This window comes from Montipora foliosa, chromosome 7 (genome assembly GCF_036669935.1).
Source record: "Montipora foliosa isolate CH-2021 chromosome 7, ASM3666993v2, whole genome shotgun sequence".
Lineage (NCBI taxonomy): Eukaryota > Metazoa > Cnidaria > Anthozoa > Scleractinia > Acroporidae > Montipora > Montipora foliosa.
This window is the reverse complement of record NC_090875.1, coordinates 18,356,601-18,379,100: the sequence shown is the minus strand read 5'-3', so window position 1 is coordinate 18,379,100 and position 22,500 is coordinate 18,356,601. Positions and strand designations below refer to the sequence as shown.

Genomic DNA, 22,500 nt, shown 5'->3' with positions numbered 1-22,500 from the left:
TAAATTACTCCAAAATGATCCCGAGACTGGTAGAATCTTTTCGCAACCTCCACTTATTTCATTCAAACGCGACAAAAACGTAGGCAACTTTTTAGTTAGAAGCGCGCTCAAAACTAACGAGCAACCCGGCACTTTCAAATGCGCGCGCTCACGATGCAAAACTTGTCTTTTCATTGTTAACACTAGCAAGGTATCGGGACCTAAGCGATCTGTTAAGATCACCGATCGTTTCACATGTACCTCCGCAAATGTCATTTATTGCATAACCTGCACGTTATGCAATAAATTATACATTGGTGAGACAGGTAGACGACTAGGTGACCGATTCCGCGAACACCTTCGCGATGTTGAGAAGAATGACAAGGATGCATCCAAGCCAGTCGCTCGCCATTTTAATCTGCCTAACCACTCCAAAAAACACATGGCTGTCTGCGGCCTTTCCCTACATCTAGGTACGACGGAAAGCCGCAAGAATCTGGAACAAAAATTCATCTTTCAAATCGGCACCCTTAATCCTCACGGTATTAACGAACGCTTTTCATTTAACTAATATATTCCTATTTTTCACGTTGCCATGTTACCACCAATAGCGTAGCTCCTACTCTACTATAAAAACTACACGTAACCCATAATCCCTCGATTCGCTCTGAGGAAGGGCTAACGCTCGAAACGTCAGCTTTTAGAATCTCTGTACGGTGGCCAATTTACATTATCAACTCCGTTGATAAAACCAAATTTTTGTAGATATTCTAATAGCTAGGCCTGCACCATTTTATTTCAAAGGTTTATCGAGTATTTGTGGTTATAGATATGTATTTTACTAATTCAATAATTTGAAAATTGGAATATTTTGTTTTCAAGTGTATCGGAGTATTGCTGAGTTAAATACGAGGAGATCGAGCAATCTTTGGTGGAGCCGCCTTTTCTACCAAATACTTGCTAAAATCGTGTAGAGTTCCTCTATCGTTAAATCATCGAAAATCAGCAACAGAGGCAGCCGAAAAGCCCATTTTTGTCCAAATGTGATCAGAGATAATGCTTTGTCGAGGACAGAAAACTACCAGTAGGATGGCTTCTGATAGGATGCGGAAAAAACATTAAAGATTACGCGGAAATTTTTGGCCATATTATGCGGAAACATGCCTTGATTATGCGGAAATTACACCGGATTATGCGGAAATTTAAACAAGTTATAAAACTTATAATTAGGGCCGTCCAATGTATTTACATGCTTACGATAAATACGTAGTCGAAATTGCAACCAATACAATCGCATTTGTGACTGAATTTTTGCCCTTTGTGATTAAAATACATGGAAGAGTCACCAATTTGCGACCAGCTTTCCCCGTTGAAATAAAAGGGTTAGCAGTTGGGATTTTGCCGCAACTTTTGGTAAAATAAATAAAGCGATAAAAAGTTATTTTGTTTCTAGTCATAAATTTTGTTTCAATTTGGAGATAATGGAGCAAAATTGTAATACCTTTGGAGCGCGATCCATTCCCTCGATCATTGACAATTTTCAGCCGTTTTGTTTACACATGTGTATAACGGGCTCATCGGCGAAAAAATGCGCGGAAACTGCTTACGATCTTTCTTACGAACTTTCATCTTGCGAACGAAATGGTGTGTTTTCTTCAATGTTCAGGAAAATAAGCGTTTCAAAACAGTCAATTTCTCCCGCTTTTATGTTTTTGAGGATGTTAAGGAGCTGCTTTATCACTATAATATCAGGTATTTCTTCTTTTTTTTGCGCAAAATATCGGAATTATGCGGAAGATGCGGATTTCAGTGAATTATGCGGATCCGCATCGCCGTATCCTGTCAGATGCCATGCAGTAGAGAAGCCATTGCATCCCGTTGCCCGACCTTTAATTATGTAAAGTTATGGTAAATTGCAACATTCTACAATTTTCTCAGACGCATTTCTGACAACCTCATCTCTGCGAAGCGAAGAGGCTTTCTTGTTGTCGGAGCTTGTCAATGGTGACGTCACGAGGTAATTTAATTTCAGCCAATCAGTATTTTGCGTCCAAAATTTGGACGCAACATTCAAAATACAAAGCAATGTGGGCAGGCCCAAAGCAGGCCCTCGTTCTACCCCCAACCCCAGTCCCTCGGAGGGCCTGCTCGCAGGCTAGTTCGTTTCGAGTGGCCTTTCTTCCAGCTAAACAAACTACGTCTTTTAGTCACACATGAAACGTACCACTTACGGAGGACAGTCAAGGTTTGACTGCCGTGTGTACTGCGGGCGCAACCGCCGTATGCAAGGCTTTAAACTGCATTTGAGCCCATGACCTCTGCGATTCAAATGCAATGCAAATATGTAGCAAATAAAATGATCGATTTGATTTTTAATTTTTAGGTCATTGCAATTGTCAACTTTGGAAACGAACTGAAAGCCTGCATTTAATTAAACGGAATTTGCATACTAATGCAATGAAAATACGTAGTAGTTGAAATGATTGATTTTATTTTTCATTTTCAGGTCAACATGGGCCTAACGCTAATGGTATGTATATTTTTTTAATTTTCAGATCATTGCAAATGTGAACTTTAGGAACGAATAGAAAGCCTGCGTTTAAACGGCATTTGAACCCACGACCTCTGCGATACTGTAAATGCTTTGTTTAAAAAAATGTAAACGCTTTGCTTATAGTGGAGGTGTACGTAGCTATCAAGCTAGTTTACAGACAGATAAATGAAGGGGTAGTTTCTAAAGAAACTGTGGTGCTGCTTCGGTGGGGAAGTAGTATACAAAAATTTGGTTTATCAACGGAGTTGATAATGTAAATTGACCACCGTACAGAGATTCTAAAAGCTGACGTTTCGAGCGTTAGCCCTTCGTCAGAGCGAATCGAGGGATTATGGGTTACGTGTAGTTTTTATAGTAGAGTAGGAGCTACGCTATTGGTGGTAACATGGCAACGTGAAAAGTAGGAATATATTAGTTAAATGAAAAGCGTTCGTTAATACCGTGAGGATTAAGGGTGCCGATTTGAAAGATGAATTTTTGTTCCAGATTCTTGCGGCTTTCCGTCGTACCTAGATGTAGGGAAAGGCCGCAGATAGCCATGTGGTTTTTGGAGTGGTTAGGCAGATTAAAATGGCGAGCGACTGGCTTAAAACCGGCAGGTTAGTTTTCCACCAATAGCGTAGCTCCTACTCTACTATAAAAACTACACGTAACCCATAATCCCTCGATTCGCTCTGACGAAGGGCTAACGCTCGAAACGTCAGCTTTTAGAATCTCTGTACGGTGGTCAATTTACATTATCAACTCCGTTGATAAACCAAATTTTTGTAGTTTACAGACACCCAATGCAGTTTTTAATAATCTGCAAGAAACAGTTCAAACTTAAAGTGCCCCTGTGACCAAAAAAATCAATTCATATTTTTCTTTGGATTTCAAAACTATGTTAAAAAACACTAAGTGACCCACGTTTTAAGCCTTGATTTCAAAAAGACACCTCTTTATTTTAACTGTAATTTTCCTATTTAATGGTCCGCCATTACTAACATTATGTTCTTGAGAGAGCTGGATCGAGGAGAAAATGACGTCAAAGGCTCACTAGTTAAAGAATGCAATACGTGTGTATTCCGCAGAATTAATATGCAGCACGGGGATTTTGGGCTTTCAGACTTTTAAACTCACGCTTTGCATATATAATAAGCTGCGTTCACACACTGAAATTTTAAGCTAGTGAGCCTCTGATGTCACTTTTCCCTGGATCCAACCGTCTGAGGTCCAATCGGTCAGTTTTGAACGTGAGTAATGGCGGACCGTGAAATCCAAAACTTACCCTCAAAGTAAACGGCCTTTGGATAAAAATCAAAGCTCAAAATTTTGCCAGTCAGGTGTTAAGCAAACATACTTTCAAAATCTGAAGGAAAAAAGGAAGTGGTTTTTTTTTTATGACAGGGGCACTTTAACAGAAACATTATTAAGAACCCCAATTTACAAAGCGCGGTAGAGTTGAATCCAGGACAACCAGAAACAAATCCATATCAGAGGTCAGAACGGGATTTGAGCCCAGGCAGGGGCAGGGAAGGGGGAAGGGGGGGGGGGGGGGGGGTAGAACCGCTTGCAAACCCAGCGCCCCTAATCACGGGACCACGCCGCCTCCGTACGTAGCAGTTGAAATGATTAACTTCACTTTTCATTTTCAGGTAATGGGGGATCTAATGCTCATGGTATGTATTTTTTTTAAATTTTCATATCAGTGCAGTTGCGAACTTTAGAAACGAATGGGTGGTTTGCATTTGACGTCATTTCCGCCATGTTGGTGGAAGAAAACAAAAGATTTCATATTAGCTCCTTTTGTTCGTCCACTTGCAATTGTACATTACAGTATTATCTGTCTCTAGCCATTGGTGGCAAACCATCTACAGAAAGCCTGAATTTAAACGGTATTTGAACGCATGACCTCTGCGATACCAATGCCATGGAACTTTGTCTGTGAGGTCTGTCCCCAGGGTGGGGATTTTAATCGTACGACATATCCCCAGGCTGGGGAATTTGACATGACCACCATCTTGGATAATGAAGAGGGATTGGAAACCAAGTAGTGACGGAAAAGCCCTGGGAATTAGGTTGCTTGGAGAAAAACTCCGCCATCTTGGAAAATACCCAGAAGACGTTAGAATGAACTTCCCGCGCTCGTAAGAGATGGTGGAACAAAAGGCCAGTGGCACATACATTGCACTTTTATTGTGTGCAGCAAGGTCTTAAGGGTATTATTTTGGCAACTTTTACTCTCCACCAGGGTGGGGGCTTTTGATACTTTTGGCCAATTATGTTGCCGCGGAGGTGGGGAATTTGACTTATCATTTTTTAGTATCACTTTCAACAACCTCGTTTCCAGGGCTTTTCACCGCCGAGATCTCGATAGTAAAAAGCCCAGGGAACGAGGTTGCACTTTCAAAACTACCATAATTTAACACCCTTCTTTCCGAAGCTCAAATAAATGCACGTTTTTCATATATCGTTTCTTTAAGTTCGTTTAATCTTTGAAGTCATTTTGTGTAAAGTACGATGTATTTCACAAACAGAATCGCATCCATTGGCATGTTAACCCTTTCATTAGGATGATCGAAACATTGATTCTCCTAACTAGTACAATGAATTTCTTTGTTGGATAGTCATGAGAATTTGGTGTTATATCAAGATCACACTTCTCATTAAGTCGATATTATTCCTCATTCTCAATACCTGTTTGAGAGACATTTCATTGAAATTGTGAGAATTTACACATTAATCACTACTGGGAGTCATAGGATTAATAAATAACACAACCTAACTACGAGAAAATACGCCAACAGACGTCAGCAAAAGTTTCTCTGTATGAACCATAATTTCTTTGCCCTATCCAGGACAACCAGAAATAGAAAATAGCAAGAGCGTCAGATCGACAACCAGTCCTTCAATTCATCCAGCCCCAAAATGTGTTGGCCAAAATGTATTTTTTCCAATTAGCGGATTGCCTGTCATAGACCGCAAGGTTTTGGGTCACGTGATTTGGACTCAGTCTGTTCTCTCAGAGATTCAGTGTGAGGATCAATGCCTGCGATTTCCTGATTGTTCGGGTTACAATTATCAGTACTCAGGGAGGACGGGACAGAAGGCCTGCGAGCTGATGAGCGAGATTGGAGCGAATCTAACGGTCTCTAAAGGATATGTCTTTCGAGGTTTTGAGCGGAAAAAATTTCAACGCGTAAGTAAACGCCATTAGTTTTGCTTATCTGTTTCGTTGCCCATCCAGCGCGTAATAAAGACTTCTGTGAGCCAAAAGTTGGCCAAATGTTATAAACCATATTAAAAAATGGTGGACCTGCGAAACGGCCTGGATTGCAATACATGGAAGCAAGGTCTGGTAGCCCAAAAAAAATAGTATGGGGTCTTCATGTAGTGAATCGAATGAAGCAGTAATTCTTCGCGAAAATGATATTCCCGGGTCCTCGTTAGCTGGGCGAAATCCCTCTTCGTTGAAGAAAAATAACAGATACGCTTTTTAATTCTATATGCAGACGCTCACAACCAGAAACGTAAGACTTCCATACTTGGTCTATGTCCCAGACTATTTTTAGACGAGTTCTTTTAAGAAGTTTCAGACTTCACGAGTGAGCATACTCAATCGCAAGAGTAATAATTATGCAAGGCTCGTGATTGGCTGGAAAGCAAATGGAGAGCTTTAGATTCTAGGACGAGAGCGACTACGAGTACGGGATTTTCTTAAAGGACAACAGTGAGCGCGCGCAAACCAGCGTCATTTTGGCGGGAAAAACGTGATACCTTCGTCATTTTAGTGCGAGGTTTTGCAAAAATGTCGCCATGTCAAAACAAGTCAGCAACACGGTCGTAGCTAGTTTTGGCATTTTTCGATCAGGGAAAGGCTCAGTTACCAGCAATAAGAATATCTGAGGAACCTATCCTGCTAAAAATGAGTAAGGGACTGTGCAATAATTATCAGGAGGGGGGGCCCTAAAACCAGAGGGGGGGGGCCTTAAGTTAAAATAATGGAAAGGAGGGGGGGCTCTACATTAGATTTCTCAAGTAAGTTGAGGGGGGGTCTTAATTAAATTTCACAAATTCGATAATGAATAAATAAACATTTTCCAAATAGACAGATGCCACGCCTTTGACTATCCATAATGTCTAAATATTGCATCAACATAAACACATGCTTTAACTTATTTAGAATGTCAACATATGATAGATTGAAACAATCGCTCATGCACAGAAGTCACAAACCACGTTGTGAGCTTTGCCAATAAAACATTTGGCATTTAAGAGGTCCCGCAGACATGCCAGGTCTGTTCTTGATTTAAACAGCGAGAGGGTTTCTAGGTCTACAGTTTCTAGCTGAGGAATGCCACATACTTCTGTTTTATAGTTGTCATCAATGGGTTCACCTCCCAAAGATCGAAAAATTATACAGGTTCGGGTCCTACGGCTTTCTGAGGCAGCAATCCTCTTCTTCTCCCTTTTTTTCTTCTGTTCCTTCTTTTTTCTTGATTTGGATGCTTTAGATTTGGCACCAATAGGAAATGTCGCTTTATATTTAGCCATCACCCTATCCAGGTCTTCTACAAGATGCAGAACGTTTAAACCGACTTGAGACTTTATTGAATGACGTTGTTCAGCATCTGTTGTGCCAAGAGAGGAAATCGATAGCCTCCTGCCAAGCATCCAAGTTAAGCGATTGTTTGCCACTGGGAGGAGTGTCGACAGCAAAGAGGTGCAGAAATTGTGCGACGACTTTTTGATTGACGTGAATGCCTGTAATCACTTCATAGAGCACCAAAAATTCCTTGCAATGAAAGCCAAAAAAACGGGCAGACATTAATTGGTCCGACGAGGTTGAAGTCCACTCGCTGTCTGCAAGTAAACTGAAACTCTACCTAAACGAACACGGATTACCCGTCAGCGGAGGGAAAGCAGCACTCGTAGCTCGTGTTCCAGGTGCTGGGGAAGCTCAAGGTAAAGAAAACCCGGATGAGCAGCAATCTAGCAGTTCCGAAGACCAAGAAGATAATGAACAATCAGACGATTCAAAAATTGACGATTATGAAGAACAAAGTTTCGAGGTGCTCTTCATCCCTGACGACGCAGTGGAATGGGTTGCAGTACGGTGAATACAGGTACGGGTTAGAGAGGGAGGGGGGGGGGGCACATCATAATTTTGAGAGAACGTGAGGGGGGGTCAGAGCTAATCTTGACGCTGCTGGAGGGGGGACCTATCTAATTTTTCCTTTGGTGAAGCTCATTTTAGGACCCCCCCTTCCTGATAATTATTGCACAGTCCCTAAGACTAGTCGTTCTCGTCGTCGTCCTAGAATCTAAAGGTCCCTACTACTTTGAAGGGCACGGGATCCTGGTGCAAAGGTGGACTGGAGCCAGTAACATAATATGGAGTTTAAGCGAAGACAAAGGCTACGTCAACGACATCACCACAAAGCAAGAATATGATTGGTTAAAATTCTTTTCGTTTTGACGACAACGTGGGAATATATATCAATGATCCATTCATTTTCACCGTTCGTACCCATCTAGTTACAGGACAGTTCGCGCGTATTGTACAAAGTGACCAAGTCGGAATAATCGCGAAATACTTGCGATAGACCTAAGTAATATTTTGGAGGGACGTTCTCGTTGACGTTGGCCGTTATCCTTGCTTAACCGCCCCCCCCCCCCCCCCCCTCAACCTCAGACGACTGATCAGATTTCAACTTGGTATAAACAGGGAGCGCAGGGGGGACCCCTCGGTCAGTGTCTCGTTTTGCGGGTTTTAAAACCATAGCCGTACACGGATAAGAGGAAAGAGGAAACATGCATTGAAGTCAATGACGGATCGAACTCTGGACCAAGACGCACCAAACGTTAAGCAATGTTTCTTCCAATACTGTATTAACATTGTTTAAATACTATATCAGTAATGATATTCAATGTAATAACTTGTTCTGCGGGCTATTTACTGAGCCTGATTCTCCGCTTTTTGGGTACACGAAGCCCAGGGAAATGGGCCTGAATCGCGCGGCGGCCATATTGGCCATAGACAATAAATTTCGTACCCCGAGCCTCGATCTGAAATGTTTGGGAACGAGTTTCGGTGCGCGAAACAAAAGTTTTCAATTCTTCGGAACTCAACATGGCCGCAGTGTGATTAAGGCCTATAGGGGAAAGAAAAGGAGAAAGAAGGAAGGAGAGGGAAGAAATGAAAGAAAAGGAGAAAGAAGGAAGGGGAGAAAAAAATGAAAGAAAAGGAGAAAGAAGGAAGGGGAGGGAAAAAATGAGAGAAAAGGAGGAGGTGCTGAAAATAGGAAAGGGAAAAGGAAAAGGAGATTAGGAGGGGGAGGAAGAAAAAGGGAAGGGGAAAAGTGGGAAGGGGGATAGGGAAGGGGGAAATCCTAGGGGAACGGGAGAGGAAGTACAAGGATAAAGGAGAGGGGGAAACGGGGGCAATTAGGAGGGTAGGGTGAGAGAATGGAGGGGGGGGGCAAAAAAGGGGAAGAGGGGAAAAGACGAAAAGAAGGCGAGGGGAAGGTGGTATTAAGCACCCTGGACTTACTAAAAGTTGAAGTATAACGTTTAATCAGGCGGATATTTTACCCGGCCCCTTCTTGTCCTGTGTTTATCTCATTGCAGACTCTGTTGGGATCTCAGCAATGTGATGACCAAACATGAAGAGAGTGATCAGTTAATCAAAACAGGAAGTTACAAGGTAGCCACTAGAAGCAACTAGACGGTCGATGGAAAAAAATAACACGAAGAGAAGCCACAATGAAGGAATAATACAAGTAGAAATCTAGACAATTTTTAAGCAATCTCCATTAGCAGTTAACAGTGGTGAAGGCTTCGAGGACACTGTTCAGGGGCCCGTTTCTCGAACCTCCCGATAACTTTTCGGGCCCGAAAAGCCATGTGTGAAACTGCCAACCGCTTGTTTTGGAAAGCCGATCTTTTAACATGTTTTTAAGATAAGTGAAGTTTGACCACTTAAATCCTCTCCGTTCTTGAGATACAAAGGGAATTGTGACACCCGAAAATGGGCCGTAAAGTTTCGGGACGTTCGAGAAACGGGCCCCTGGGCAGCAAGCAAGGCATCAAGTTGAGACTGGCTCTCATCTGCGACTTAATGGGACTGTGTCACGAATTAAGTCAATTAAGCGACTGGAAACTGGCAACCAAATCAAGCGAAACGTAAAAATAACTACTTAGAACATTGAAGAAAGGTTGCAATAAAACAGCAAAGACAAAAGGAGACAGGGATGGGCAAAATTGAAGAAGATTAAAGTGGATTGTAATTGGGGTGTTTGAAAACTGTTCAGCCCAACAGTTATTCAAAGTTGATCTCTGTTGTTTGTAACTTCAATTATGTATGCTTCACTGATATTTTGTTGTCACGAAGCTTTGGTTTGTGTTGTTTAAAACTAATTTCAGAGTTTACGAGTTGTATAGCGAGAATTAAGGGGTGAGTAAATGATAAAACAGCACAAAGTCAACTACACTGCCGTGACACAGCCTCTTTAAACAGGGGCACCCAACGAGAATATTGTTCAAAACCACTTAAACATAGCATTGTTAAACGTATTTTGGTATTTAAACGGTAGATATAGGCATATTTTTATCCCCTAAAAATTTTTATCTGTTCGGATTTCTTAGCTGAAAGTGTAGTGATACGAAAATTATACGGATCAAAACTTACCTTTTCGAAAATTTCAGCCAGAAAAAAGGCTCCAGAAAATTCAAGGTGACCTTTTTAGGGTAAAAATCCGTTAAAAATGGGCAATTATTCCATTTTTCAGATGTTTGAAAATCCTAGGACAGGCAGGCAAGCAAGACATTTTAGGACAAATGTTCCGAAAACTCTAGATCTCAAATCGTCTTCCGAACAGATATTTTCCGAAAATTGACGTTGGGTGCCCCTGTTTAAACTTGCGCATGTTGTGTTTACGCTACAGTTGAGAAATGTGCTGCGAGGCCACAATTACAGCTCTCAGATAGTACGCCCACCATGATTGGCTAATTGAGCTCAGTGTACGGCCCGCTAAATTTGAAGTTTTGACGCAACATTGCCTAGCACGGTTTCCACGTTGTTAATGTGAAATAAACGTGTGAAGCCAATAAGATGTATTCGTTTTCAGATTTTCACGCATGTCAATCATTTGTGGCAGTTGAACGTTGCTCTTGATTTCATCTAATTTGCTTTGCCGTGAGCCTGATTACCTCGGAGATACAATAAATATCTTACTAACCTGGTTTCTCGGTCCTTACTGAAAGGTACAGATCCTCGTTTTTCCCGTTCATTTATAAACCATTCGGGGGAAAGACCCGGTCCGTAACTTACAGTACGGATCTTGAATTCGGTTAGTTAGAGGTATACTTACACGTGCAGAATAAGAAATTTGCACAGCCAAATATTCCCACCTTTATTTTAAGTTTTCTTTACATTGACTGATTTATAACCACACTTACCAAAAATACTAATTTGATGATTTACAATCAGCGAGGTTATTTTATTTAGAAAATGTTACCGGACAAGATAAGTGGGGATAGACACTGGTTGCCAATTTCCAAGTTGTGTACGAAAATGCAACGATAATTACACATATCGCCAACTATAGTGCAAATGACCCGATTATTTTACATCTACTTCATGTGATTTAATTGCTTTCATTGTTCTTATATGTTTTACCCACTGGTCTCAGACGACCATAGCGTCGCGACTTTAGTTAAAGATTAAATTGGGTTTTAAAAGTAGAGTTCGTTCACAGAGCTCAAAACTGTGGACTTTCTCTTTTAATTTAAATAACATGGGGTAAATCCGTTTTTTCTCACTTAGTGCGAAAACGAAGATAAGATTTCAAAGATTGAATCAGATCACTAGAGACAACAGATAACACAAATTCGTAATTGATTAATTGATGGAAATTAACGGTTTTCGAAGAGCTGCTTACCCCTAAATTAAATTCTCTCAGAACATACGGCAGTTTTTATCTCCGGAAAACTGTCCCTTGTCTTCTATGCTGTCAATTTTTCTATCCAATTCAGAGGTTCCCTTTGCGATGGTGAACTTGTCTCATAATTGTGGGGCAAGTTATGTCGTGTAACTGTAATGAGATGTCCTACCTAATTTTGAGTTTTAAGAACGGGTACCACTCGATACGGAGGCTCTTGAATCCGTTCCTACGATGCAATGACAAAATTACTGATTTGTTTGCCTAAAGATGACTGATCTACTGATTGATTTGCTCTTATCACTGCTATGGTGCACTGCATCAATGCCTTATCCAACCACGTGACTGGCTCGACATCGAAAAGTCCTCCCTCAAAGAATCCAAGATGGCCGCCATGATGTGTGATCACAAATATCGCTGATTCATTGCATTCTAAGCGATAAATTAAAAGAGACAAAAATTAAACATATAAAAAGGAGAAGGTTTCAGGGGATTGGACAAAGCCTCTTCCTGTAGATTACATTCGCTCTTTTTTCTCCAGAAATACAGCTACCTAAATGGAACCCGAATCAGCAATTGATAAATGTCACCAAGTCAAGACGCCAACCGTACCTATTTGTGACCATAGACCTTATTCATAAATGGAGGCCAATTTACAATTCTTTTGTCGAAGTGCAAATTAGCCTACCAAGCCTCGATACCATACAGTGAATTGAAAAGAATTCCTGCTCTAAAATGAGGCTTGGTAGGCTAATTTGCACGTGAACAAAAGAATTATAAATGTAACCGCCATTTATAAATAAGGTCTACTTGTGACCATAGAGTGAGCATTAGAGTTGGGTGTTAGGGGCTATAAGCCTGGTCATTAGTAGTTTTTGTATTTTGCTCGAATCGGAATTTCAACGTTAGCTTGTTGCCGTGCTAGTTAAGGTATATAATGAAGTCATTTTCAAATATTATTAACTTAAAGTTTAGAGTCACACTAACGGATGTCAGATATTGATCGAATTCCATTTGTCTTGAGTTTATCCGGGCCAATTATACAGCTTTCTCCTGCTGTTTCCCAAAACCAGATTCGAGATGAATGTAAGTGTTGCTTTCTGTCGAGTTTTCCTTTTCACGGTAGCTCGCTTTTGTAATGTTCTTTTGTTCTACGTTTCCATTCTAGTTTGAACTGCTTTTTGCTTTACACTACTCGCTTTCTTTTGTTTCGCCTATTCGATCTCAACAACTGTCATCGTGACACTCGGAAATGCCGGAGTCATTGATCCTTTTGTGAAAGATATAGTAGGGATTTTTGAGGTTGATAGTTAACGTTTGCTTATGGCGAAATGTTGAGTAATGTTATGGAGACACTGTGACATCCATCGCCTCATTTTTGGACACAAGTAAAGTTGAAAGTTTGGGACAATTTGTGACGAAAAGATGCGCATCTCCTTTTGTAGACATACCGTATTTAGACCTGTCTTGGACCTTCAATTTCAAGCCACCGAACAAACTCATCCTTTTTGAGATGATATGCGTACGTTTGAGACAATCCTAGCGGATTTACAACTCTCTCCGAAAAGTCAGAAAAATGGGTCTTTCGAGAATGAGCTGTGTTCACACTGTCATTTGGATCGTGCAGTCCGGTTAACTTTCAAATTTTGTAAAAACGTATTTAGTCCGATATTTGTCGTGTGAACACTTTAGCACGCGCGTGTTCTCGCGATAAACGATTTTTCGTTTGCGTGTGCTTGACACTCCCTCGCTTATCGCTTGGGGCAAAAGAGTGGAACCAGGTCCGTTTAAAAATACTTACTGACATGGTTATGGGGGGTGACAAACAACTCCTCAGGGACCAAAGGGTCGTCTAAGGCATTCAACAGAAGGACAGGAATTTTTATCTGAAAGAAAATTCAGACATGGGATTAACAACGTCAATGATCATCTTTGATCTCGATAAAATGGAATTTTATCCTCACCCTTCCTCGTAATCGTCACTCCAAACGTGCCGCACGTGCGTTCTTTTTTGCACGTGCAGCATGCATTTTTAATTCCATCTCTCTGTTCCCCTCGACAAAATACGAAAACTTTGCGCTGAACGCTTGCACATGACACACAATTTTCCATTTTAGGCTTCTTCTTTAAAGCGAAAACGCTTCACTTTCAAGGGCAACGGTAAGTCGTATTTCTTAAGATTTGTAAAGTAACGTGCCAATACTGTTCAAACAATATTTTATAGTCTCTCGTTCTTTGAGTTTTGATCCCAGCAGACAGTGACTGATTTGAGAGAGTCTTTTAAACTTTGTATAGCGTTTCATCTCCGGCTTCTTATCACTTTTGAGTGGAGTTTGTGGGAGATATTAAAAGAAACGTTTAAAGACATTTAACGACATTTAAAGAAAAATATATATTGTCATATTTGGAGCGGTAGTCAAGTGGCTAACTGCGTATGATCGCCAGCATTTGAATCGCATTCGATATTGTTCAAGCAACTTCTTCAAAAAGTTATTTTTGAAAGTTCTAAACGCAACAAAAAATAATCTAGGTTTACAACTTACTTCTTGTAAGTTAAGAGAGACCGGCGCAATTCCTGGATTTAGTCGCACGTGTTACGATATTATTTGTGAATGATAGCTCTATTGCATACACTCTGAAGAAGCCTGTTCTAATAGCAAATACAAGTCGGTGTACGCGTCTCGTACGCATAGCCACTGGGTATTATCAACAACCATGTTTTTTTTTTTAATGAAAACAAAAGAAATCACAATAGTACAGCTCAATTCCCGGAGGATTGGGTTGGGACACAAACGTGGCTGCCTTTTCTTTGTTTTGAAGTAGTGAAGCGAATGAAGCAGTAATTCTTCACGAAAATGATATTTCCGGGTCCTCGTTAGCTGGGCGAAATCCCTCTTCGTTGAAGAAAAATAACAAATACGCTTTTTAATTCTATATGCAGACGCTCACAACCAGAAACGTAAGACTTACATACTTGGTCTATGTCCCAGACTATTTTTAGACGAGTTCTTTTAAGAGGTTTCAGACTTCACGAGTGAGCATACTCAATCGCAAGAGTGATAATTATGCAAGTCTCGTGATTGGCTGGAAAGCAAATGGAGAGCTTTAGATTCTAGGACGAGAGCGACTACGAGTACGGGATTTTCTTATACGACAACAGTGAGCGCGCGCAAACCAGCGTCATTTTGGCGGGAAAAACGTGATACCTTCGTCATTTTAGTGCGAGGTTTTGCAAAAATGTCGCCATGTCAAAACAAGTCACCAACACGGTCGTAGCTAGTTTTGGCATTTTTCGATCAGGGAAAGGCTCAGTTACCAGCAATAAGAATATCTGAGGAACCTATGCTGCTAAAAATGAGTAAGATTACTCGTTCTCGTCCTCGTCCTAGAATCTAAAGGTCCCTACTACTTCGAAGGGCACGGGATCCTGGTGCAAAGGTGGACTGGAGCCAGCAACATAATATGGAGTTTAAGCGAAGACAACGGCTACGTCAACGACATCACCCACCCCCCCCCCCCCCCCCCCAACCTCAGACGACTGATCAGATTTCAACTTGGTATAAACAGGGAGCGCAAGGGGACCCCTCGGTCAGTGTCTCGTTTTGCGGGTATAAAAACCATAGCCGTACACGGATAAGAGGAAAGAGGAAACATGCATTGAAGTCACTGACAGATCGAACTCTGGACCGAGACGCACCAAACGTTAAGCAATATTTCTTCCAATACTGTATTAATATTGTTTGAATACTATATCAGTAATAATATTCAATGTAATAACTTGTTCTGCGGGCTATTTACTGAGCCTGATTCTCCGTTTTTTGGGTACACGAAGCCCAGGGAAATGGCCCTTAATCGCGCGGCGGCCATATTGGCCATAGACAATAGATTTCGTACCCCGAGCCTCGATCTGAAATGTTTGGGAACGAGTTTCGGTGCGCGAAACAAAAGTTTTCAATTCTTCGAAACTCAACATGGCCGCAGTGTGATTAAGGCCTATAGGGGAAAGAAAAGGAGAAAGAAGGAAGGGGAGGGAAAAAATGAAAGAAAAGGAGGAGGTGCTGAGAATAGGAAAGGGAAAAGGAAAAGGAGATTGGGAGGGGGAGGAAGAAAAAATGAAGGGGAAAAGTGGGAAGGGGGATAGGGAAGGGGGAAATCCTAGGGGACCGGGAGAGGAAGTACAGGGGTAAAGGAGAGGGGGAAACGGGAGCAATTAGCAGGGTAGGGTGAGAGAATTGGGGGCAAAAAAGGGGAAGAGGAGAAAAGAAGAAAAGAAGGCGAGGGGAAGGTGGAATTAAGCACCCTGGACTTACTAAAAGTTGAAGTATAACGTTTAATCAGGCGGATGTTTTACCCGGCCCCTTCTTGTCCTGTGTTTATCTCATTGCAGATTCTGTTGGGATCTCAGCAATGTGATGGCCAAACACGAAGAGACTGATCAGTTATCAAAACAGGAAGTTACAAGGTAGCCACTAGAAGCAACTAGACGGTCGATGGAAAAAATAACACGAAGAGAAGCCACAATGAAGGAATAATACAAGTAGAAATCTAGACAATTTTTAAGCAATCTCCATTAGCAGTTAACAGTGGTGAAGATTTCAAGGACACTGTTCAGGGGCCCCTTTCTCGAACGTCCCGATAACTTTTCGGGCCCGAAAAGCCATGTGTGAAACTGCCAACCGCTTGTTTTGGAAAGCCGATCTTTTAACATGTTTTTAAGATAACAAAAAGAAAAATTACTGTGAAGTTTGACGACTTATATCCTCTCCGTTCTTGAGATACAAAGGGAATTGTGACACCCGAAAATGGGCCGTAAAGTTTCGGGACGTTCGAGAAACGGGTCCCTGGGCAGCAAGCAAGGCATCAAGTTGAGATTGGCTCTCATCTGCGACTTAATGGGACTGTGTCACGAATTAAGTCAATTAAGCGACTGGAAACTGGCAACCAAATTAAGCGAAACGTAAAAATAACTACTTAGAACATTGAAGAAAGGTTGCAATAAAACAGCAAATACAAAAGGAGACAGGGATGGGCAAAATTGAAGAAGATTAAAGTGGATTGTAATTGGGGTGTTTGAAAACTGTTCAGCCCAACAGTTATTCAAAGTTGATCTCTGTTGTTTGTAACTTCAATTATGTATGCTTCACTGATATTTTGTTGTCACGAAGCTTTGGTTTGTGTTGTTTAAAACTAATTTCAGAGTTTACGAGTTGTATAGCGAGAATTAAGGGGTGAGTAAATGATAAAACAGCACAAAGTCAACTACACTGCCGTGACACAGCCTCTTTAAACAGGGGCACCCAACGAGAATATTGTTCAAAACCACTTAAACATAGCATTGTTAAACGTATTTTGGTATTTAAACGGTAGATATAGGCATATTTTTATCCCCTAAAAATTTTTATCTGTTCGGATTTCCTAGCTGAAAGTGTAGTGATACGAAAATTATACGGATCAAAACTTACCTTTTCGAAAATTTCAGCCAGAAAAAAGGCTCCAGAAAATTCTAGGTGACCTGTTTAGGGTAAAAATCCGTTAAAAATGGGCAATTATTCCATTTTTAAGATGTTTGAAAATCTTAGGACAGGCAGGCAAGCAAGACATTTTAGGACAAATGTTCCGAAAACTCTAGATCTCAAATCGTCTTCCGAACAGATATTTTCCGAAAATTGACGTTGGGTGCCCCTGTTTAAACTTGCGCATGTTGTGTTTACGCTACAGTTGAGAAATGTGCTGCGAGCCCACAATTACAGCTCTCAGATAGTACGCCCACCATGATTGGCTAATTGAGCTCAGTGTACGGCCCGCTAAATTTGAAGTTTTGACGCAACATTGCCTAGCACGGTTTCCACGTTGTTAATGTGAAATAAACGTGTGAAGCCAATGAGATGTATTCGTTTTCAGATTTTCACGCATGTCAATCATTTATGGCAGTCGAACGTTGCTCTTGATTTCATCTAATTTGCTTTGCCGTGAGCCTGATTACCTCGGAGATACAATAAATATCTTACTAACCTGGTTTCTCGGTCCTTACTGAAAGGTACAGATCCTCGTTTTTCCCGTTCACTTATAAATCATTCGGGGGAAAGACCCGGTCCGTAACTTACAGTACGGATCTTGAATTCGGTTAGTTAGAGGTATACTTACACGTGCAGAATAAGAAATTTGCACAGCCAAATATTCTCACCTTTATTTTAAGTTTTCTTTACATTGACTGATTTATAACCACACTTACCAAAAATACTAATTTGATGATTTACAATCAGCGAGGTTATTTTATTTAGAAAATGTTACCGGACAAGATAAGTGGGGATAGACACTGGTTGCCAATTTCCAAGTTGTGTACGAAAATGCAACGATAATTACACATATCGCCAACTATAGTGCAAATGACCCGATTATTTTACATCTACTTCATGTGATTTAATTGCTTTCATTGTTCTTATATGTTTTACCCACTGGTCTCAGACGACCATAGCGTCGCGACTTTAGTTAAAGATTAAATTGGGTTTTAAAAGTAGAGTTCGTTCACAGAGCTCAAAACTGTGGACTTTCTCTTTTAATTTAAATAACATGGGGTAAATCCGTTTTTTCTCACTTAGCGCGAAAACGAAGATAAGATTTCAAAGATTGAATCAGATCACTAGAGACAACAGATAACACAAATTCGTAATTGATTAATTGATGGAAATTAACGGTTTTCGAAGAGCTGCTTACCCCTAAATTAAATTCTCTCAGAACATACGGCAGTTTTTATCTCCGGAAAACTGTCCCTTGTCTTCTATGCTGTCAATTTTTCTATCCAATTCAGAGGTTCCCTTTGCGATGGTGAACTTGTCTCATAATTGTGGGGCAAGTTATGTCGTGTAACTGTAATGAGATGTCCTACCTAATTTTGAGTTTTAAGAACAGGTACCACTCGATACGGAGGCTCTTGAATCCGTTCCTACGATGCAATGACAAAATTACTGATTTGGTTGCCTAAAGATGACTGATCTTCTGATTGATTTGCTCTTATCACTGCTATGGTGCACTGCATCAATGCCTTATCCAACCACGTGACTGGCTCGACATCGAAAAGTCCTCCCTCAAAGAATCCAAGATGGCCGCCATGATGTGTGATCACAAATATCGCTGATTCATTGCATTCTAAGCGATAAATTAAAAGAGACAAAAATTAAACATATAAAAAGGAGAAGGTTTCAGGGGATTGGACAAAGCCTCTTCCTGTAGATTACATTCGCTCTTTTTTCTCCAGAAATACAGCTACCTAAATGGAACCCGAATCAGCAATTGATAAATGTCACCAAGTCAAGACGCCAACCGTACCTATTTGTGACCATAGACCTTATTCATAAATGGAGGCCAATTTACAATTCTTTTGTCGAAGTGCAAATTAGCCTACCAAGCCTCGATACCATACAGTGAATTGAAAAGAATTCCTGCTCTAAAATGAGGCTTGGTAGGCTAATTTGCACGTGAACAAAAGAATTATAAATGTAACCGCCATTTATGAATAAGGTCTACTTGTGACCATAGAGTGAGCATTAGAGTTGGGTGTTAGGGGCTATAAGCCTGGTCATTAGTAGTTTTTGTATTTTGCTCGAATCGGAATTTCAACGTTAGCTTGTTGCCGTGCTAGTTAAGGTATATAATGAAGTCATTTTCAAATATTATTAACTTAAAGTTTAGAGTCACACTAACGGATGTCAGATATTGATCGAATTCCATTTGTCTTGAGTTTATCCGGGCCAATTATACAGCTTTCTCCTGCTGTTTCCCAAAACCAGATTCGAGATGAATGTAAGTGTTGCTTTCTGTCGAGTTTTCCTTTTCACGGTAGCTCGCTTTTGTAATGTTCTTTTGTTCTACGTTTCCATTCTAGTTTGAACTGCTTTTTGCTTTACACTACTCGCTTTCTTTTGTTTCGCCTATTCGATCTCAACAACTGTCATCGTGACACTCGGAAATGCCGGAGTCATTGATCCTTTTGTGAAAGATATAGTAGGGATTTTTGAGGTTGATAGTTAACGTTTGCTTATGGTGAAATGTTGAGTAATGTTATGGAGACACTGTGACATCCATCGCCTCATTTTTGGACACAAGTAAAGTTGAAAGTTTGGGACAATTTGTGACGAAAAGATGCGCATCTCCTTTTGTAGACATACCGTATTTAGACCTGTCTTGGACCTTCAATTTCAAGCCACCGAACAAACTCATCCTTTTTGAGATGATATGCGTACGTTTGAGACAATCCTAGCGGATTTACAACTCTCTCCGAAAAGTCAGAAAAATGGGTCTTTCGAGAATGAGCTGTGTTCACACTGTCATTTGGATCGTGCAGTCCGGTTAACTTTCAAATTTTGTAAAAACGTATTTAGTCCGATATTTGTCGTGTGAACACTTTAGCACGCGCGTGTTCTCGCGATAAACGATTTTTCGTTTGCGTGTGCTTGACACTCCCTCGCTTATCGCTTGGGGCAAAAGAGTGGAACCAGGTCCGTTTAAAAATACTTACTGACATGGTTATGGGGGGTGACAAACAACTCCTCAGGGACCAAAGGGTCGTCTAAGGCATTCAACAGAAGGACAGGAATTTTTATCTGAAAGAAAATTCAGACATGGGATTAACAACGTCAATGATCATCTTTGATCTCGATAAAATGGAATTTTATCCTCACCCTTCCTCGTAATCGTCACTCCAAACGTGCCGCACGTGCGTTCTTTTTTGCACGTGCAGCATGCATTTTTAATTCCATCTCTCTGTTCCCCTCGACAAAATACGAAAACTTTGCGCTGAACGCTTGCACATGACACACAATTTTCCATTTTAGGCTTCTTCTTTAAAGCGAAAACGCTTCACTTTCAAGGGCAACGGTAAGTCGTATTTCTTAAGATTTGTAAAGTAACGTGCCAATACTGTTCAAACAATATTTTATAGTCTCTCGTTCTTTGAGTTTTGATCCCAGCAGACAGTGACTGATTTGAGAGAGTCTTTTAAACTTTGTATAGCGTTTCATCTCCGGCTTCTTATCACTTTTGAGTGGAGTTTGTGGGAGATATTAAAAGAAACGTTTAAAGACATTTAACGACATTTAAAGAAAAATATATATTGTCATATTTGGAGCGGTAGTCAAGTGGCTAACTGCGTATGATCGCCAGCATTTGAATCGCGTTCGATATTGTTCAAGCAACTTCTTCAAAAAGTTATTTTTGAAAGTTCTAAACGCAACAAAAAATAATCTAGGTTTACAACTTACTTCTTGTAAGTTAAGAGAGACCGGCGCAATTCCTGGATTTAGTCGAACGTGTTACGATATTATTTGTGAATGATAGCTCTATTGCATACACTCTGAAGAAGCCTGTTCTAATAGCAAATACAAGTCGGTGTACGCGTCTCGTACGCATAGCCACTGGGTATTATCAACAACCATGTTTTTTTTTTAATGAAAACAAAAGAAATCACAATAGTACAGCTCAATTCCCGGAGGATTGGGTTGGGACACAAACGTGGCTGCCTTTTCTTTGTTTTGAAGCACAAACATGGCGGCCGTGACTTCATGGGAAAACCGAGAATAGCATTCCTCTTCCAATTACGTCACAATAGTGAGTGCACCTTGTTAATTAAGCGATAATTGGGGTATCACGTGTTAAAATAACAATGCCATTACGTGCAGTGTTGTAGATTTTATCCCTTTACAACGACAGTGTCTTGAATTAATTGAAACTGGTTTAGAAAATTAAGCCCGCCGCACACGGTGAGGAAAGAGCTGAGCAAACTGCCTGGCGAGGCGGTTTGCTAAGCCGTTTTCTCACCCCGTGCGGGGAACTTTTGGTGAGAAATTGGCCTCGCGAGGCCGTGAGGAAAAAATCAAACATGTTTGATATTTTTCGCCTTGCGAGGCAAATTCCTCATTGTGTGCGGCCATCGTGAGAATCGAGTTGAGTTTGAATGAAACATCCAATAAAAATACATGGCATTCTCACGTGACTTCAGTGACGTCGGAATTTCTTCCTCCGACACCATCCTGAACCGCTGGAGTCACGTGAGTATGCCATGTATTTTTATTGGCTGCTTGATTAAACGAAGCTCAGCTCGATTCTCACGATGCCGCACACATTGAGGAATTTGTCTCGCGAGGCCAAAAACATCAAACATGTTCGATTTTATCCTCACGACCTCGCGAGGCAGGAAACGGCTGAGCAAACCGCCTCGCGAGGCAGTTTGCTCAGCTCTTTCCTCAAGTGTGCGGCGGTTAAGGTAAAACTAACATGCAGTTACTTTAATACTCACTACTATTGAGTTTTGCAGTAATTGAAATCAACGCCTTTGACTGGCAACTTAAAATTTCCTTATTACAAAAAGGTAGAGTTTTTCTTTTTCGTTAAAAATGAAATTCTGTAATGTTGTTCCACTGACAGCTGTCCTGTTATGAAGAAAACTTCACTTGCAATGTTAAAGAAAATACATAAATATATTTTCAACGAATTTGTGCATGTTCTTGTCCTGCTCGAAGCAGTGCATTTTGCTGGAAACGTGATCACTCGTCAGTAAGATTCCGTAGAATGTCACAAAGAGCGAAAAGTCTGCATAGGTCTCCATGAAAGTCCCACAGGTGAAACTCAAACGGTTCAATAAAATTGAGAATGCTACCATTTCGGATTCTCAATCACCTTACCACTCAAATCTTGTTTTTGTGCATGGTCCAAATCCCCGGCAACAAATTCATTTCCTGTTGATCGTCTTTCACTTTGGAATATACGAGTAAATGATCATTCAGGAAAGTAATATATTGGTCCGTTGGCTACTGTAACTGTTCAGCTGCTAACCGGTGACGCGATGGGGTTGTTGTTTGGATAAAGCTAAAGTTGAAAAAAAAGGGGAAGGGAAATATTTGCCTCGCCGATTCACGGTTTGGTAATTCCACCACTTTTAAACTCCATTTTGGTAAATTATAGCCTGCAATGCTGGCGTATTTTTTTGAACGAGCGATCAGAAATGTTTGTCTGCCATCTTAAATTGTTGTAGCAAAGGGAGATTGGGGTGAA

General features: G+C 40.8%; 2 protein-coding genes across 4 annotated transcripts in view; one reads left to right on the top strand and one right to left on the bottom strand.

Moving 5' to 3' along the window:
• LOC138011048 (uncharacterized) overlaps positions 1-11,841 on the top strand; it is a 21,786-nt gene extending 9,945 nt beyond the window's left edge. Inside the window, exons 3-8 of one of the 3 annotated variants that reach the window (XR_011124635.1) lie at positions 1,918-1,996; positions 2,486-2,509; positions 4,168-4,191; positions 5,371-5,711; positions 7,063-7,638; positions 9,143-11,841. Coding sequence is in view for 1 of the 3 variants with exons in the window: in XM_068858057.1 (XP_068714158.1) it covers positions 2,486-2,509; positions 4,168-4,191; positions 5,371-5,711; positions 9,143-9,181 (428 nt within the window). In the remaining 2 variants the exon portion in view is untranslated. The remainder of the gene's footprint in view (positions 1-1,917; positions 1,997-2,485; positions 2,510-4,167; positions 4,192-5,370; positions 5,712-7,062; positions 7,639-9,142) is intronic. The other 2 variants (XR_011124634.1, XM_068858057.1) reach the window with 2 other exon arrangements.
• A 5,593-nt stretch (positions 11,842-17,434) lies between these two features.
• LOC138010000 (monoacylglycerol lipase ABHD2-like) overlaps positions 17,435-22,500 on the bottom strand; it is a 28,421-nt gene continuing 23,355 nt past the window's right edge. Inside the window, exons 3-4 of the mRNA XM_068856971.1 lie at positions 19,970-20,054; positions 17,435-18,600 (exon numbers count right to left, since the gene is read on the bottom strand). Coding sequence (XP_068713072.1) covers positions 18,398-18,600; positions 19,970-20,054 — 288 coding nt within the window. The 3' untranslated portion in view covers positions 17,435-18,397. The remainder of the gene's footprint in view (positions 18,601-19,969; positions 20,055-22,500) is intronic.